This window comes from Onychomys torridus, chromosome 10, assembly GCF_903995425.1.
Source record: "Onychomys torridus chromosome 10, mOncTor1.1, whole genome shotgun sequence".
NCBI classification, from domain to species: Eukaryota; Metazoa; Chordata; class Mammalia; order Rodentia; family Cricetidae; genus Onychomys; species Onychomys torridus.
The window spans coordinates 81,627,126-81,644,780 of NC_050452.1; the positions used below are offsets into that span (position 1 = coordinate 81,627,126).

The 17,655-nt window shown below is 38.9% G+C and overlaps 1 protein-coding gene across 1 annotated transcript; it reads left to right on the forward strand.

Moving 5' to 3' along the window:
* Window positions 1-14,370: 14,370 nt before the first annotated feature.
* Gk2 (glycerol kinase 2) lies at window positions 14,371-16,036 on the forward strand. The gene is given in 2 exon segments (XM_036200131.1): window positions 14,371-15,747; window positions 15,749-16,036. Coding segments are annotated over 2 exon segments (1,665 nt in total).
* Window positions 16,037-17,655: the final 1,619 nt, after the last annotated feature.

A 17,655-nucleotide genomic window follows, 5' to 3' on the forward strand; every position in this document is an offset into this window, starting at 1 on the left:
CCTTCATTTAGTTAATGGTCAATTTGGCTTTCACTTTATAGTATTCTCTTTCCTTTGGAACTTGTACAAGTCTTCTCCAGGATGTAATTCCTAGGTTCTTGCATAAACATGTGTTCTAGTTCATGGTGTTTCTTCATTGCAATAGAAACCCTAACTAATTCTCTTCCCTGACTTCTACTTCAATTTCTGCCCCCAGGTTCCTGCCTTAGGTTCCTGTCTTGACTTCCCTCTGTGATGGAGTATGACCTGAAAGTTGTAAGATGAAATATTTTTTTTGTCCCCAGGTTGCTTTTAGTCATGGTGTTTTATCACAGCAATAAAAACTCTAAGACAACTTATATACAACTTGAAGAGGTGTTGTGGAAAGAAAAAGAATATTAGAGGTGAGCCTTTCATAATCTTTGTTACTTGGACTTACACCCAGCTAAAAGAAGTGATTTTTAATATTTGGCATGGGAGAGGGGAAAGACAGGACAAGAGAGAAAAAGAAAATTGCAAGAGAAAATCACTCCCCTCAGTGCAGTTATTATCAGTCTTAGCCTTTGTTCCATTTTAATACACGTTACAATCTGCTATTAGTTTACCTTTATTACTCAGTTTTTGTGTGGCTTACATATTATTTGACTCTTATAAGAACAAGAACTGTTATCTGTGTAGTTCAAAATTGTATTTTAGAAGTTAGCCTCATTGCTATTTATTTAATTGGCATTAGTGTTCTGGCTAGCTTTATGTCAACTTGACACAAGCTAGCGTCATTTGGGAAGAAGGACTCTCAGCTGAAACAATGTCTTCATAAGACTGGCCTGTAGGCAAGTCCATACTACATTTTCTAAATTAATAACTTATATGAAAGGAACCAGCCCATTCTGGGTGGTGCCACCCCAGTCCTAGTTGGGTTACTATTGTTGTGATGAAACACTGTGACCAAAAGTAAGCTGGGAAAGTCAGAGTTTATTTGGCTTACTCTTCCACATCATTGTTCATCATCAAGGAAATTTGGACAGGAACTCACAGGGCAGGAACCTGGAGGCAGGAGCTGATACAGAGGCCGTGGAGGGGTGCTGTCTACTGGCTTGCTTCCCATGGCTTGCTCAATCTGCTTTCTTATAGAACCCAGAGCTACTAGGCCAGAGTTGGCACAGCCCACAATGTGTTGGGTCCTCCCATGTTGATCACTAATTAAGAAAATGCCCTACAGGCTTGCCTACAGATCTAATCTCATGGAAGCATTTTTTTAGTCCAGGGTTCCTACTCTCTGATGGCTCTAGCTTGTGTGAAGTTGACATAAAACTAGTCAGAACACACCCCTGAGCTGTGGGTATGTGTAAGAAATTAGGGCGGTGGTGGTGCATGCTTGTAATCCCAGCTCTCGGGAGGCAGAGGCAGGTGGATCTCTGTGAGTTCGAGGCCAGCCTGGTCTACAAAGCAAGTTCCAGGACAGCTTCCAAAGCTACAGAGAGAAACCCAGTCTAAAAAAAAAAAAAGAAAGAAAGAAAGAAAGAAAGAAAGAAAGAAAGAAAGAAAGAAAGAAAGAAAGAAAGAAAGAAAGAAATTAGGCCTTAGTAAGCCTGAGGAGCAAATCTAGCAAGCAACATTCCTCCATAGCTTCTGCATCAGCTCCTGCCTCCAGGTTCCTGCCCTCAGTGAAGGACTGTGTTGTGGAGCTGCAAACTGAAATAAATACTTTATTCTCCAAGTTGATTTTGGTCAATGGTATTCTGTCACAGCAATAGAAACTGTAAGGCAAGTAATATTTCCTCATTGGATGAAAGAAGAAAAAAAGATTGACTGAACTATAAGATGTACAAGCCAGTCATCTTCTCAGGTATCTTACATTCTAATGAGAAAAAAACATACTTAAAAAGGGAGTCAATGGTGATTAATGAAGAGACAGCATGCCTTAGAAGTTCAGAGAAAGAAATTGGAATTACTGGCAAGATGAAGAACTAGCAGGAGAGGTGGGGGCTGGGGTTGTTTTACCAGCAACAACTCTGAATCGTTTATGTACTGTAAGCCCATTGTCTCTAATAATGCAACATTATGTCAAACCCTGACTGTCATAGCGAAAAGGTCACTTTTCAATGCTCTCTGTGAAACTAGGATTGTCACACAGCTTACCAGGCACCTCAGTGAAAACCACTTGCAAGACCCACTCGGGTATCACTGAACTCCTGGGCTCCGTGGGTCTATTAGACCATCTGATAAAAAGGGGGAATCTCAGAGCACATAGTGCCCTGAAGTATGTTATTCCTGTCCCCTCAGGCTGACTGGAGTGCCCATCTGCCTTGGTTTTCAACAACTGCAAAGAAGTCCAGCATGCAGGAAATGAAATATCTACTGGGTGAGGGAGAATGTCAATTCTTAAAATGCTTGTCAGTTAGTACAATTGCCTCGCAGGATCTGAGGTAATTTTTATGCAACATGGCAAAATATTTCCAACACAGGTCCAAGTATTTGGTAAATTCCTACAGAATATATTTTAGCAACATTGACTTTGATGACTTCAAATTTTATTTACATTTTTAGGTGATTATCACAGACTTTCCATCTAGTAGCTGCTTCTTTCCATACATTCCATTTACAAAACAGTAGGACAAAAATGTATGTCATAGCATTGAGATTATTGACTATTAATAACAATTTTAAGTAAATATATATACTCATTATCTCATAAGTTAAATATCTATACTTTTATAAAATGTATGTTATTCTATCAATACAGCAGTGCTTATAGTAGTTTGACATTTGACCAGACACTGGTAATTCATTTCACCATTTCAAATTTTGCTGGATCATTTGGTCAATTCATTTTATCATAAATATTATAGCAAGATAAGAAAATACACATACACACACATATGTGTGTGTGTATATATGTGTGTGTGTATGTGTGTGTGTGTGTGTGTGTGTGTGTGTGTGTGTGTGTGTACACATATATGCCTTGCTTGGTATTATTAAAACAAAATGGCAGATTCTCCTCTCTGTGAAATTAAACTTAATTGTTGTGTCAGTTTCTTTTCTGCTACTATAGTAAAGCATCATGATCAGAAACAACTTCAGGGAGAGTGTTTATTTTAGCATTCCAGTTCCAGGACATCTATGTCTATAGATGTAGACACCATGGCAGTGGGCAGCAGGAAGCTGGCTAATTACATTTCCTTGGCACATCAGGAAAGAGAGAGAATGAAGTGTTGCAAGGCTATAAACTCTCAAGGCCTGTGGTAGCTTGAAGGAAAATAGTACTATTAGGAGCTGTGGTCTTATTGGAGGAAGTGTGTCACTGTCAGGATGGGCTTTGAGGTGTCCTATGCTCAAGCTACTCCCTGTGAGACAGACTATTTCCTGTTGCCTGCAAGATATGGGACTCTCAGTCACTTCTTCAGCACACAACTATGCTCCCTGCCATGATAACAGACTGAACCTCTGAACTGTAAGTGAGCCACCCCGATTAAAAGCTTTTCTTTGTAAGAGTTGCCATAGTCATGGTGTTTCTTCACACCAGTAAAAATCCTAACAAAGACAGTGCCTGTCCCCAGTGACATACTTCCTCCAGCAAGACTCCATATCCTAAAACTTCTAAAATCTCTCCAAATAGCACACTAACTGGAGACCAAATGTTCAAATAGCTCAGCCCATGGTAGGCATTTCTTATTAAAACCCCAATAGTTTGTCTGAACTGGATGAAATTTGGTGCAATGACAGTTTGAAGAGTAGCTTATCCATGGTTTGACTTAACTGCTGTAATGAATTCAGAAAATTTCTAAGGATACAAAGAAATTTACAAAACTGTGTCATTAAATATAACTGATATCTAGAATGGATCCCACATATTCTGAAACACTCTACATTACGAACAGGCCTGCTGTCTCAGAAGCAACTAAAATTGTATAAAGTATGTTATTCACATTTTGGTAAATAAGCTTTTCAGAAACTTATAGAGATGAATCTAAGAGCTTTGGAACACCAATGAACTATTTTGATTTTGATTTATATCCTAATTGCATGACAGACACCCTAAAGCATTTCTACCCATGTCTCCAAGAATGATGACCTCTGGACCAGTTCTCTACTGTCACCCAAGAGTTTACAGGTGTAGTGCTGAAGATGTTAAAGACCCACTCTGTTTTCATCTAAACTTGGCTAAAAAAATTAAGGTTGGGTGGACTATCTATTAAATGGCTTCTCTCTCTCTCTCTCTCTCTCTCTCTCTCTCTCTCTCTCTCTCTCTCTCTCTCTCTGCCTGTCATGTCATTACTTACAGGTGGCCCACACAGGCAGCCTTCATGGGGGCTTATATCCCAACAGAGATGTCATACACTGAACAATTACTTTTCAAAGGATGACTATTAGAGAAAGAAGGAAGACAGCACAGTGGGGCACTACACCATTGCTAAGGAACCATGCTAAGGATAAAAACTATGAGGAAGGAAAATGAACTCAAGCTCCTTTGGAAAGGAAAAGAGGAGGAGGACTGTAATTGAAGTAAGTGATCACATGGCCCAAGAGAGCTAGAGAACAGAAGCAGGCTTACAGCTGTCCCTTAGGAGACAGCTGACTCGGTCGGTGGTCAACACTCCATCACATCTCTCTCCACTACTTCAAAGGACCTAGAATGAAGCAAAGATGACTAGAGAGAGTGGACAAAGTAAACACCTGCATCAAGATCAGGCCTCAGCTTTCCCCTTCAGGGACATATGGACATATGTGACTGAAGAAAATTCCCCCAACAGCCCACCCCCAAAACAGCAGGCCTCTGTCATTGTAACCTGCCTCCCACTGCCTGGATGAAAGGTGGCCAACCTAATTCACACACTACATCCCAGCATAATACCGTTTCATTACAGAAACACCAAACCAATTGATTCTTAAACATCATTTCACTTCTGCCAACTTAAAGATTGAATGTTACTGGATAGCACTCTTAAAATCTTTACATTTTGAATAAAAGATGTTCACTTCAAGATTACATTAACTTTACTCCTGGGAGAAAAATAACCAGAGGAATAATTTGACCCCCCAAAGATGTTAAAGCTAGTTAAAATAAAAGCTGAAACTAAAGTCCTGATTGCAATTCCAATCCTTCCGTGAACACAAATATTGTTAAGTTATCTTTATATAGTTCTTCTCAGGAACTCAAAAAAAAATGAATGACTAAAGACCAGCATCCATGAACAAGGAACTATTTTTGGTTATGTAACTAATCAGAATCTTCTAGTATATGACAAGTTTAACTTTATAATGTCCTGTGGCTTAGATCTTCATGTTAAAAATAATAATGTAGGTTAGTCACATTTTCAGGTATAGTAGAAGTGACTTAGATGTTAGAAAGCACAGGGTTACTACAGGTCAGTGTTTCTCAACATGTGGGTCATGACCCCATTGGGGTCAAACAACCTTTCACAGGGGATGCATATCAGATATCCAGCATATATATATATTTACATTATGATTCATAACAGTAGCAAAATTTCAGTCATGATGTAACAAGGAAATAATTTTATGGTTGGGGTCACCACAACATGAGGAATTGTATTTAAAGGGGCACCACATGAGGAAGGTTGAGAACCTCTGCTACAGGTGTTTAAATATAACTCTAATTGCAACTCAGTAACAGTTAATAGTGTGGGGTCTTTTCCCAAGCTCATTTTGACCTCCAATATGTGTGGCTTGTTTATTTAATTGGAATATGTAGACATCACATGCACAAGAAAAAGTGGAAGGAGTCCTTCCTATCATGTTGCTTTAACACATGTGATCTCTCAGAAATCATGCAAAGGCTTTTAGTAGCAAAGTCATCAGAAAAACACTCTGCAGGAACACTTTATGTATTAAAGGTACATTTAAATGTCCATCAAAGGCAGGCAACAGACACCGACCCTCCCCTAGTAGCACCCTGCCAACTAGGTAGGCACCTGTCACAGGGGGCTGCATTTCCCACATCTTCTGTACAGAGTACCATCAAGTCACTTACGCACTTATTTGTCTGGGTCTCCATCCAGATAAGGAGTTCTAGAGCAATGGGGCAGACTCACATGGAAAGCCATGTCACTCAGTCAACAACAATGGGCCATAGCACAGCTTTAGAATGAAATGCGTCTCTTTTGCACCCCCCTCTCCCTCAAGGAAGCATTTCAAACTTGGATTTTTTGTTCTCTAAAATACACATAAATAAATGAGATGGGGGTGGGCAAGAATGAGCATCTTCCACATTCTGCAATTTCAGTATAAGTATCCAATGAGACTCGCCTTGATAACTAAATTTATTATTAACTGTGTGTTTCATGATGTTAGTGACAATATGTTAATGTGATTTTTCACGTCCTCCTGCAGTGAACAGATGGCTCCTTTTACTTTACTTTCCACATCAAGTGTGATTATTTCTTGGTGCCAAAAGCCACCTGCCGCTCTTCGGTCTCCGGTCTAATTTTTTATGTTGGTAAAACACAGCAGGACTTGTTATCAGTTGGATGGCATCTTAATAAAAGGAGACATGCCAACATATTGACATCATGTTCAAGGGGAAATTTCAGCCCCTTCAAACCCTTAACCCTTTTCCCCACCCCCCTTTCAAAAAATGAGGGATGAAAACAAACAAACAAACAAATAAAATGCGAAGATCCCACCAGTTTAAAGATATGCAATTACAATTGTTGGGCCCAGAGCCAAGATGCTGAATTGGGCTCCCTTTGTTCATAAACCCAAGCACCTCACTCGGGCCTCTGATCTTTCATCCCGTGTAATAATTAGCTGTAACATATTCCAAAGTCAAATGTAAGCAGGAATACATTAACATTGAGATCAGTGTCAGGGCAATTTTCACTGGGAAAACAACATAGAACATGCGTGTGCACACAAGCAGAGACACTCAACAATTCCAAGATTCAAATATTTAGAGAATTCCTTTTAGATCTGAGAATATTAAACTTATTAGCTTGCCTGTCATGAATGCTAACCTAGAATGCCAGGGCTTCTGCATGTGAATTGCAGTGACTCCCATGGCCCATACTTAACAGAGAACACGAGTAATAAACCACAGTAGATTGCTTTAAATTTTCCATTCTTCATTAGAACAAAGAGGGAGAATGTGTGAGGTGATTTGTGGTCCAAGAAGAGGTCTTCCAGGCGATTGGATGGCTTGGCTCTCAACAGCTGGTCCAGCACATTTGGGAACAGCATGTAGAAAAATGCATCAGTGTTTTGAAGATTGCCAACTGTGATGATGTGTCAGTTAGGACACAGTATGAAATAGTCAGATGGCCTAGCCACAAACAATGTGAACAAATGCCCTTATCATCCGGCCACACACTTAAATCAAGACTAAAAGGAGTCTCAACTTTTAGTAAAATCTAACCTGTCACATTGAGTCCTACTCTTGTGATAAAATAAAGAAGTGGTACACTTGGGTATCTGAAATGGTGGCTAGGAGCCAACAATTAAAACAGGCAGCTGTTTGGGTCTTTTTTTCCTCTGAGATTTACAAAATTTATAAAAAGTAAAAGAAAATGCCTACAATAGAATGGCAAGTATCTTAATAAAAATGCTATAGAGTGGATACTTTTAATTATGCTACACTGAATCTCTCAGTGACTTTGTGCCTCTCAAGTTGCCCAAGAACAAGAAGTTGTGTGGAATGGATTTGCTTTAATTATGTTTTGTGGGCACCATCAGCTTATTTTCCCTGTTTTCCCCTATTTTTCCATCAGCTATAGTTTCCAGCTTCTGTATTATTGAGGTTAATTGTCCTTCAAAGGTCCACGGGTTAAAGTGGTACTATGGGAAGAGAGAGATCTTTAGGAGGTAGAGCCTGGTGGGAGGTGCTTAGGTCATTTGATGACATGATAATGGGAAGTTTCATTATCATAGCTCAGGGGGACAGTTTACTCTGCTATGCATTCATCGACAATTGCTACACAGAAACCTTGTAAGAGCACAAGCAATGGATGCACCCAATCAGACTGGACTCTCTGAAACGTAGCCAAAATAAATCATTTCTCTTTGAAAGTTAGCTATCTCAAACACTTTGTTACAGAGATGAAATAACAGTATACCAACATTTTATTATGGACATTAGCAAACAAATAAAAAAAACTGAAAGAACTTCATCACCACACCACTGTAAGCACCATGTAGATCCCACAACCAACATTTTCTTTTTATAATAACTTCCTTACATCTTTCTATCTACCTACTCTCCCCCTCGTCATTATTCACCCTGTCTTAATAAGTTAGATTACAAAACTACTAGCCTACAGTTCATCCAGAAAGCAAATTTTAAATTTTCTTGACTCAAGAAGTGGCGGTCCTCAGCAGTTACAAATTGATACTGAGATCTACTGAAGACCATCTTCATACAGATGGGTGTCACTTTGGGTTCCACTCAGAACAGACCAGTGAGTCCAAAAGCTACACATTGCCTTGGATGACAGCATTCCAAAAGAGAGCTGTGGGTGTCAGGATGGCTGAGCCATTTAAAACAGATGCCAATGGGATTCACTGAAGATAAAATGCCAGGCACTTTTCCAGAAAGGCCAGGTGCTAAGTTGAAACTGTCTTGTGATGTCCTGAGCAACACCATCCACTCTTCCTGATACTCTCCCAATGGTGAGATGTTTTCCTTGACTGTGTAAAGTCCATATTTTCAGAGTACACAACAAAACACAAGAGAAGCAAGAATTAAAAGTACCTCCAATGGCTTCTACTGAGGTTGATATCTCTACAACCTTTCAAATTAGCAAATCACCAAAGCCATGGGTAAAGTACAAGCTCAGCAGTAAAATTAGTGCACTAACTTTAAAAGTCATCTTAGAACCGTTTATTTCATCAGACAACCCTGGACAAAAGCTTAATAAGGATGGGAATTTGGTTATCATTTTGAACTTGCTGGAAAGATATTTTTAATTGGGAAACTCAAGATATTAATGATTATCCAGTGTAATACAGGTAAGAACATAATGATGGGACAGCAAGGTCTTTGTGAAGCCCAGATACCCTTTTGAAAGCGACACTGGTCTCCAGCTGAACTACACTAACCATGCCTGAGCTTATCGCCGGGCTGCTATCCCAGATGCCATCTGTCTCAGCTTGTCTCTGATAACCTAATGGAAGTGGATATTTGCAAACCACACCTGCTCTACTTTTATTAACCTCTTGCTGTGTTCATGGTGAGCTCCTAATACTTCTGCATTTTATAGATAATTTTAATCTGCATAGAAATTTAATTTCCCTTCTCACACCTTTGTGTATAAATTTAAATAATCTTCTCCAACTAGAAGGCCAAGCAGTTTCCCCGAGCCAACAGGAGCTCAAGATCATTTTCTGAGGCTCAGACATGGAGAAGCAAATCAACCGTTTTCCTTGCAGAAGTTCCTAGGTCCTAGAAGTTGAGATTTCTTTCATATTACATTTTTTTTTTCTGAAATAATGCCCTCCATCTGTCTTTTGTTGATAAATCTAATAAAGGTAATTAACCAGCAAACATATATGTCTAAGAAACTCCCAAAGTGAAACTTCAAATTTGCCCTTTTGGGGCAATTGCATATAATAATTTGTAACGTATGCTAAACTATTATTTAAAAATAAATACAAATAAATTATCTTGACTTTATTGCAATTACTTATCTAAGCAAGGACTATAACTAGTGGTGCTCATTAATTCATTTAACAAATTTTTTGAGTTTATAGGGTTTGAGACAGGCTATAAATAAAAGATTAAATATAATAGCCCAGTTCCATGTCCTCATTGAATATATAATGTAGGGGAGTAGATAGGAAAAAAGAAATATTCAAATAAATTGCTCTCTAACACAGGGTGTGTAGTGGAAGATAATTCGTTAAAGACAAGTTCATTTAGTTGGTATGGTTCTAACCTAAAAGCTGTAATAAGGATGATATTTTCTGTATCACTGTATTATTGCCTACAATAAAACTCATGTATAACAACCCTCAAAATATATTTGTTAAATTATTGAATGAATGGATGAATTTAAAACTTTATAATGTGGATACTGATAAAGATTTTAAATTCAGAAGGAGTCTTAGCTGAGTGTGCTGTTACCTACTGTAATCTGATCGTTTGGGAAGCTTAAACTTTTTAATTTTCGGTTCAGTTGTCTGAAAAGCATTCTTGGTCAGTTTTTGTGCAAGAAACTAAGCCAATTAATCAACTTTTTAAACTGAATTGTGACTTTTATATGATCATTTAATGGTTATAACTTATCATCAGTTAAATTGTATAAACAATTTCTTTATAATCAGAACAGAAAGCTTTATAGTTAAGTACATAAAGAGGAATTTCTTTTTTTTTCTTTTCTTTTTTAAATATTTATTTGTTATGTATAATAGCCAGAAGAGGGCACCAGAACTCATTACAGATCATTGTGAGCCATCATGTAGTTGCTGGGAATTGAACTCAGAACCTCTGGAAGAGCAAGCAGTACTCTTAACTTCTGAGCCATCTCTCCAGCTCCAAGAGAAATTTCTTAAAGGCAGTCTAAGACTTAATACCTAATGGGGATGAGAACATTGTTGGCATATTTTGGTGTGAATAGGAAGAAGGGATGTAAGGAAAAGTGGATTTAATCATTTTCTTATATATTTATAATTTTGTACCTGAAATGTCTTACTACTGTCGAACACATGGGGAGAAAAATTAATGCCATTTACGCACTATAGGGCATGAAAGTTCAGACACACAGAGCACAATAATCTCACAAGTGGCTCTGGTAGACGTTTTTAAAAAGTGAATGGAGACACAGTGGAGAAAGTCTGGACCGTTTCTGATCCTCTCTTACCATCCAAACTGCATTGGAATGTTACCTTTCTTTGTCTCACTTTATAATCGCTGAGGGGTTTCCTTAAATGGAGAATAAGATGTTAGAATGAAATAATAGTACCACAGTTCATTTGGTTATTTTCCATATTGCTCTGTTTGGTTTTCATTTGAAATAAATGGGTCTTATCTTTAAGCTAATTCAGGTGAAATCTATGCACTCGTATAGAAATTGATACCATTAATTGACTGTTAAATAAATTTTAACAAGTAATTAAATATGTTTTGTTTTGTGTTTTTTGTTTTGGTTTTGGTTTTTCGAAACAGGGTTTCTCTGTGTAGCTTTGCGCCTTTCCTGGAACTCGATTTGGAGACTAGGCTGGCCTCGAACTCACAGGGATCCGCCTGCCTCTGCCTTCTGAGTGCTGGGATTAAAGGCATGCACCACCACCACCACCCAGAGTGTTTTTGTTTTTTGAGACAGGGTTTCTCTGTGTAGCCCTGGCTGTCCTGGAACTCCCTCTGTAGACCAGGCTGGCCTCGAACTTGGAGATTCACCTGCCTCTGCCTCTCAAGTGCTGGGGATTAAGGGTGTGTACCACCACCACTCAGGAAATTAATTTTTTTTTTAAATCACCAACTTCACAGATAAAAAATTTTAAGTTTTCATTTAGTGGATATTTACTCTGGCCTACATAGAATAAAAGAGATTAGTCTACTTTTTCACCTGAAACAACTAAAAAGTGAACAAAAATATAAGAAATCATTTATAAAATTCATGACAGTTCTGCATAAAGTGCTAAATGCCGGGGAATGAAAAGTGAGTCTTAATAGGTGAGAACCAAGTCTTGTGGGCACTACTAGCTCACTGTCTTGTTTTGAGCCTCAACATAGAAATATGTCACCCAGGTGGAGCCCAGTGGAAGGGAATAACAAGGATGCTGAGCTGATCTTTCAGAGATACTAAGGTACTTAGTTCAGAGCACACAGAGGGGAAAAAGAGCTGTGCAGGGCAAATATCTGGGGCTCTTTCAGAGAGCACCCAAAGTATTCAGCTGAGTACTGATCAGTGTTCTTTCGTGAAGAAATTGCTTGATGCTGGGAAAAGATGTACAGGAGAAGGTTAGGAAGAACAGGGTCTGATATCAGTCCAGGACTGGGAACTAAGACTGTTCCTACCAGCCACAAAACATCATTTGCTTTGGATACTGTGTAGAGCTCACAGAAAAAATGTCTTTACCCCAAGGAGAACAATCAGTCACAGACTGGGCAGGGCCCATATTTCTTCTAACAAATTTTCACAGTAAAGCTGGAATATTATGGACTTGAACTTGTGCAGCTCTAAGCAGGGAACCCAAACAGCTGGGAGTTTGTATACACAACAGCTCTGCCACACCCAGAAGAGATGGTTGAGTAGCCATTCCCCATCACGCTCTATGATGTTTTCATGATCCCCCTCTTCTATGATGTTTTTTGAACCTTGAGAGAGACAGGGTGTGATGAACACTCCACAGCCACTTTTTCTCTGTGAGGAGGCCAGTTTTGAATCTCTCTCTTAGCCACTGTACACTGCCAAAAGCAGCTGTTCTGATGAGCAATTAGACCTGCACTGGAGAGAGAGGAATTCAGAGGGGAGTCTGATACTATGTCTATTTAGCAAAAAAAAAAAAAAAAAAAGGAGGTCCTTCCTAGAACCTATGACCTGAGCTATGGCTTCTTGGGCAGGTTTATAGTTCTAAGCATGGGTTACATCCTGTGGGGCGGCCCTTCAAATCCCATTTGAAAACTGTTGCTTCCCCTCATAATGTGCATGTCACTATTGTCCCAATGTTCATATCTGCCTAAATGTGTCATTATTCTAGCATTCTAAGTTCCAGCCCCGTTAAGACTTGATCATTTTTCTCCCCCAGCAACCTATGTAGGACTATCTCATTCTAAAGCACCCAGAGGAAGGAAACTTTCAGGTCATTTGCATCTTGATTTCTTCAGATCCTGGGACCAAGTGAGTGGAATGGGTTCATGTGGTGTCACACTTAACTGAAGAGAAATTGTCTATCTATGGCTACTGGAGAGGAAGAATGAGTTTTCTTTAGGATGGTGGTCTAAGGAAAGTTGTTTACAGCGTAGTGGATGACCCTACATCCATGAACCTATATTGGCAGGATTAATTTTAGACTCAAAGGGTTATTAAAGAAGATAAAGTTGGGAGAGGGATGGTGTGATTGGAGAAGAGTCGGAGTGGAACGAGTGTATATGATCTAATTGTATTGTTTATGTGTATGAAGCAATCAAAGAATAATTAAAATAAAACAGGACAGCTGGGAAGAAGCAACTGTTTCCAGGTGACTTACCAACATCTCAGAACAGAACAGGGAGGGAGTGTGCCCAGCAGCCAGGTAAGCAATCCCCAGTGCCTGGCATTTAATTAAAAATTATCAGACATGCAAAGAATCATGGAAATACAGGCCATAAGAAGACAATCAATAAATCAAAATTGAATAGAAACTGACACAGGTTTTAAAAGAAAATGAAATTAAAAGCTATTCTAACCATATCCCACATGTGAAAGGAAAACTCAATAGATATTTTAAAATCCCCAAGATAAACTTCTAGGAATGAAAGCTACATGTGAAGTGGAAAAATACAGCAGATGAACTAACTGCAGATCCAGACACTGGAGGTTAGTGGGCTTGAAGACAGAGAAATTATAAACTGTGAATTTAAATACAGGCAGAAAAGATCTTTATAACAAGGAAAATGCCAGCGAACTTGTAAGACAGATTCAACATGAGGTTTGAGACATTAAAGGAGCAAGCACAGCAAAGAAACTATTTGGAGAAATAATAGCCAGAATTTCCCAAACTTGTTGGAAGCTGTGAATCTGCAGATGGTGACACCGTGAACACCAAGCACAGAAAGGACAGAAAACTAAACAGAAGCAAAGAACAAAAACGCCATAATGCACATCACAATAAAACTAATGGAAAATACCTGCTACAAACACACACACACACACACACACACACACACACACACACACACACACACACACCAAAACCAAAAAACAGCAACGACGAAAACTCTGCAAGTAGTCAGAGTAAAAGCAAGCAAACTAAAAACAAGAATGACAGAAACATACCTAAAACAGGAAGTGACGGTAGTGGAGTAACTGCTCCATGGTTCTTAAAAGGAAGGCATGAGAGAAGAAATTAGAATTCTATACCCAAGACAAATTAGCTTTCAGTAGTATTAAGACAAAATGCTTTTGAGATGATCAAATGTTGGAACAATCTGTGTCCCATATATTTGCTCTATAAGAAATGTTAAGGATATTTCACAAGTAGAAAGGGAGAGAAAACAGAAATACAGGTCCACACACGCAGGAGTGTAGCACATACTAAATATTTTCCCATAAATCCCTGGAAATGACACGGAGAGGCGAGGGGCGGGACGTGGGCACCGGATGAAATAGGTTAGCTAAAGCTGTTAGGCTGGCAGCTGCGCTTGCGCACTCCAGCGTCCCTGACTGGCTGTTGTGCCTCCTCCAAACTGGCATCACCAGGGAAACGGTCTCTGAGCTGCAGACTCCACTAACCAGGTTCATGGCCGCCTCGAAGCAAACAGCTGTGGGGCCGTTGGTGGGAGCGGTGGTCCAGGGCACCAACTCCACTCGCTTTCTAGTTTTTAACTCGAAAACATCAGAACTTCTTAGCCATCATCGCGTGGAATTGACACAAGAGTATCCACAAGAGGGATGGGTGGAGCAAGACCCCAAGGAAATCCTTCAGTCTGTCTATGAATGCATAGCGAGGGCTTGCGAGAAACTTGCTGGAGTGAACATTGATATCTCCAACATCAAGGCTGTCGGCGTGAGCAACCAGCGGGAGACCACTGTGATCTGGGACAAGTTCACGGGAGAACCTCTCTACAATGCTGTGGTGTGGCTTGATCTCAGAACCCAGTCTACTGTGGAGAGTCTCAGTAAGAAAATCCCAGGAAATAGCAACTTTGTCAAGTCTAAGACAGGCCTCCCCCTGAGCACTTATTTCAGTGCCTTGAAACTACGGTGGATGCTTGATCACCTAAGACCCATTCAGAAGGCTGTTGAGGAAGGCAGAGCCCTGTTCGGAACCATCGACTCATGGCTCATCTGGTGTATGACCGGAGGCGTCAACGGAGGCGTCCATTGCACCGATGTAACAAATGCTAGTAGAACGATGCTTTTCAACATCCACTCTTTGGAATGGGATAAAGACCTCTGTGACTTTTTTGAAATTCCAATGAACATTCTCCCAAACGTATGCAGTTCTTCTGAGATTTATGGCCTGATGACATCAGGGGCCTTGGAAGGCGTGCCAATATCTGGATGTTTGGGGGACCAATCTGCTGCCTTAGTAGGACAAATGTGTTTCCAGGAAGGTCAAGCCAAAAACACATATGGAACAGGATGTTTCTTACTATGTAATACAGGCCAAAAATGTGTGTTTTCTGAACATGGTCTTCTGACCACAGTGGCTTACAAACTAGGCAAAAAGAAGCCTGCATGCTATGCATTAGAAGGTTCTGTTGCAATAGCTGGGGCTGTTATTCGCTGGCTAAGAGACAAGTTTGAAATTATAACGACCGCGGACGAAATTGAAAACCTTGCAAAAGAGGCAGGCACTTCCTATGGCTGCTACTTCGTCCCAGCCTTTTCAGGGTTATATGCACCTTACTGGGAACCCAGTGCAAGAGGAATCATCTGTGGTCTCACTCAGTTCACCAATAAATGCCACATTGCCTTTGCTACGTTAGAAGCTGTTTGCTTCCAAACTCGAGAGATTGTGGATGCCATGAACCGCGACTGTGGAATTCCACTCAGTCATTTGCAGGTAGATGGAGGAATGACCAACAACAAAATTCTTATGCAACTACAAGCAGATATTCTACGCATTCCGATAGTGAAGTCTGTTATGCCTGAAACAACTGCCCTTGGGAGTCGCCATGGCAGCTGGAGCTGCAGAGGGGATAGATGTCTGGAGTCTTGAACCTGAGGATATGTCTGCAGTCTTGATGGAACGGTATGAACCACAAATCCAAGCCACAGAAAGTGAAATTCGTTATTCAACATGGAAGAGAGCGGTGATGAAATCAATGGGTTGGGCTACAGCCAACGCTCCAGAAAACGGCGACAGTGCTGTCTTCTCTTGTCTGCCCTTGGGTTTTTTTATAGTGACTAGCATGACATTATTAATTGCAGCAAGATATGTCGCAAGTTTTGAAGAGTAATTTCAACCACAGATTCCTAAGAAGTGACAGCTTTCTCTAGAATGAATTCTGTCTTTTAGTGTGAGGTCACTATTGTAGGTTTATTTTTTATTTATAAACCACCTGCTACAGGACCAATGAGGACCCTACACATATAACTTAAAATAAAGAAATCACATTAGAAAAAGAATATAAAAAATTCTCATGTGTTTTTAACATCAATAGTTAAGGTTGTCATGATGGGAGAAAATCACTTTACTGTTTTTCTTTTCTTTTTGGGTATTTATTTGACACACAACATGTACCTCTATCTCATATGGAAAGCCCATTTATAAATTCAAAGCACATGGCAACCAGTAAGTCAGAGGAAGGATGTCTTGACCACTACAGATACAATTCCCTTAGGTTAAATAGGCATATATGTGTAAGGTAATGTATACATACTATTTATCAAGAAAAAGGAGTTTCCTAAAATGGTAGTACTTAATCTTAAACATATGTGTCACATCCTAGCATCAAAGTTTAAAAAATAGAATATATAATTTATTTTGAAAGAATATGATTTCATTACTATTTCTTATGTACTGTACTTTTAATTGACTATCTTAGATCTAAGCAGAAAAATAAAAGGCTGTAGATTATTGTAGCAATTATTTTTTCCAGAAGGAGATTACTGAAACAATTAGTATTTAAAAATAAAAAGAAAGGTTACAAAAGAATAAATGTAAGTTTTAAACTCCCCGTGCTTTGTAGTATATTTTAAATTATACTTTAAAATGCATATTACAAACCATAAATTAAAAGGAAATTTTTATTAATCACTTAAATATCTAAGTCAGAGTCATAAAATACTCAATTGATCCTAAAAACAGTATAAAACAGTTAAAAAAGAATGTATAATAGGTAGGAAAATATATTTAAACATAAGCATGCTGAAGAACACATTAACTGTAAATGGTCCAATTATTAAAAATCAAAAGCAAGATTATCAAATTAAGGCAAGACTCAACTATGCATGTTCATCCAGAAAGCATTACACATACACAGAAACAAATATTAAAAGAGGAAGGATTGAAAAAGATACATCATGTTAAAATTAATCAAAAGAAATCTGAAGTGCTTATTCCTGTGCTTAAAGGCAAATTTCAGAACGAGTTTTACCAATCATAAACAAGATCATTTTACAATGATAAAGACAAAAAGATATACTCATCATAGTTCATAAAAATCCTAAATATTTAAACACTTTATGATCAAGCTTCAAAATGTATTAAAGCATAAATGTAATAGATATGAAAGAAATAAAATATTAATTGCAGCAAGTGATTTCAACATCATCTCTTCTGTGTCTAACATCACAATAGGACATACAAATGAGAATTGGAAATTATGGAATTTTCTTTTTGTTTATTCAGAGCTGAGGACTGAACCCAGGGCCTTGCACTTGCTGGGCAAGCACTCTACTACTGAGCTAAATCCCCAACCCCTAGAATATTTTAATAATACCATCAGTTTGACTTTGTGGACATTCATAGAACATGCCAACTGACAATGACTTTTTTTCAAGTGTGAATGAAATATTTGCCATCAAAGACCATATTGAAACTAGCCCAATTTGCTTCCAACTTTGTATAATTTAA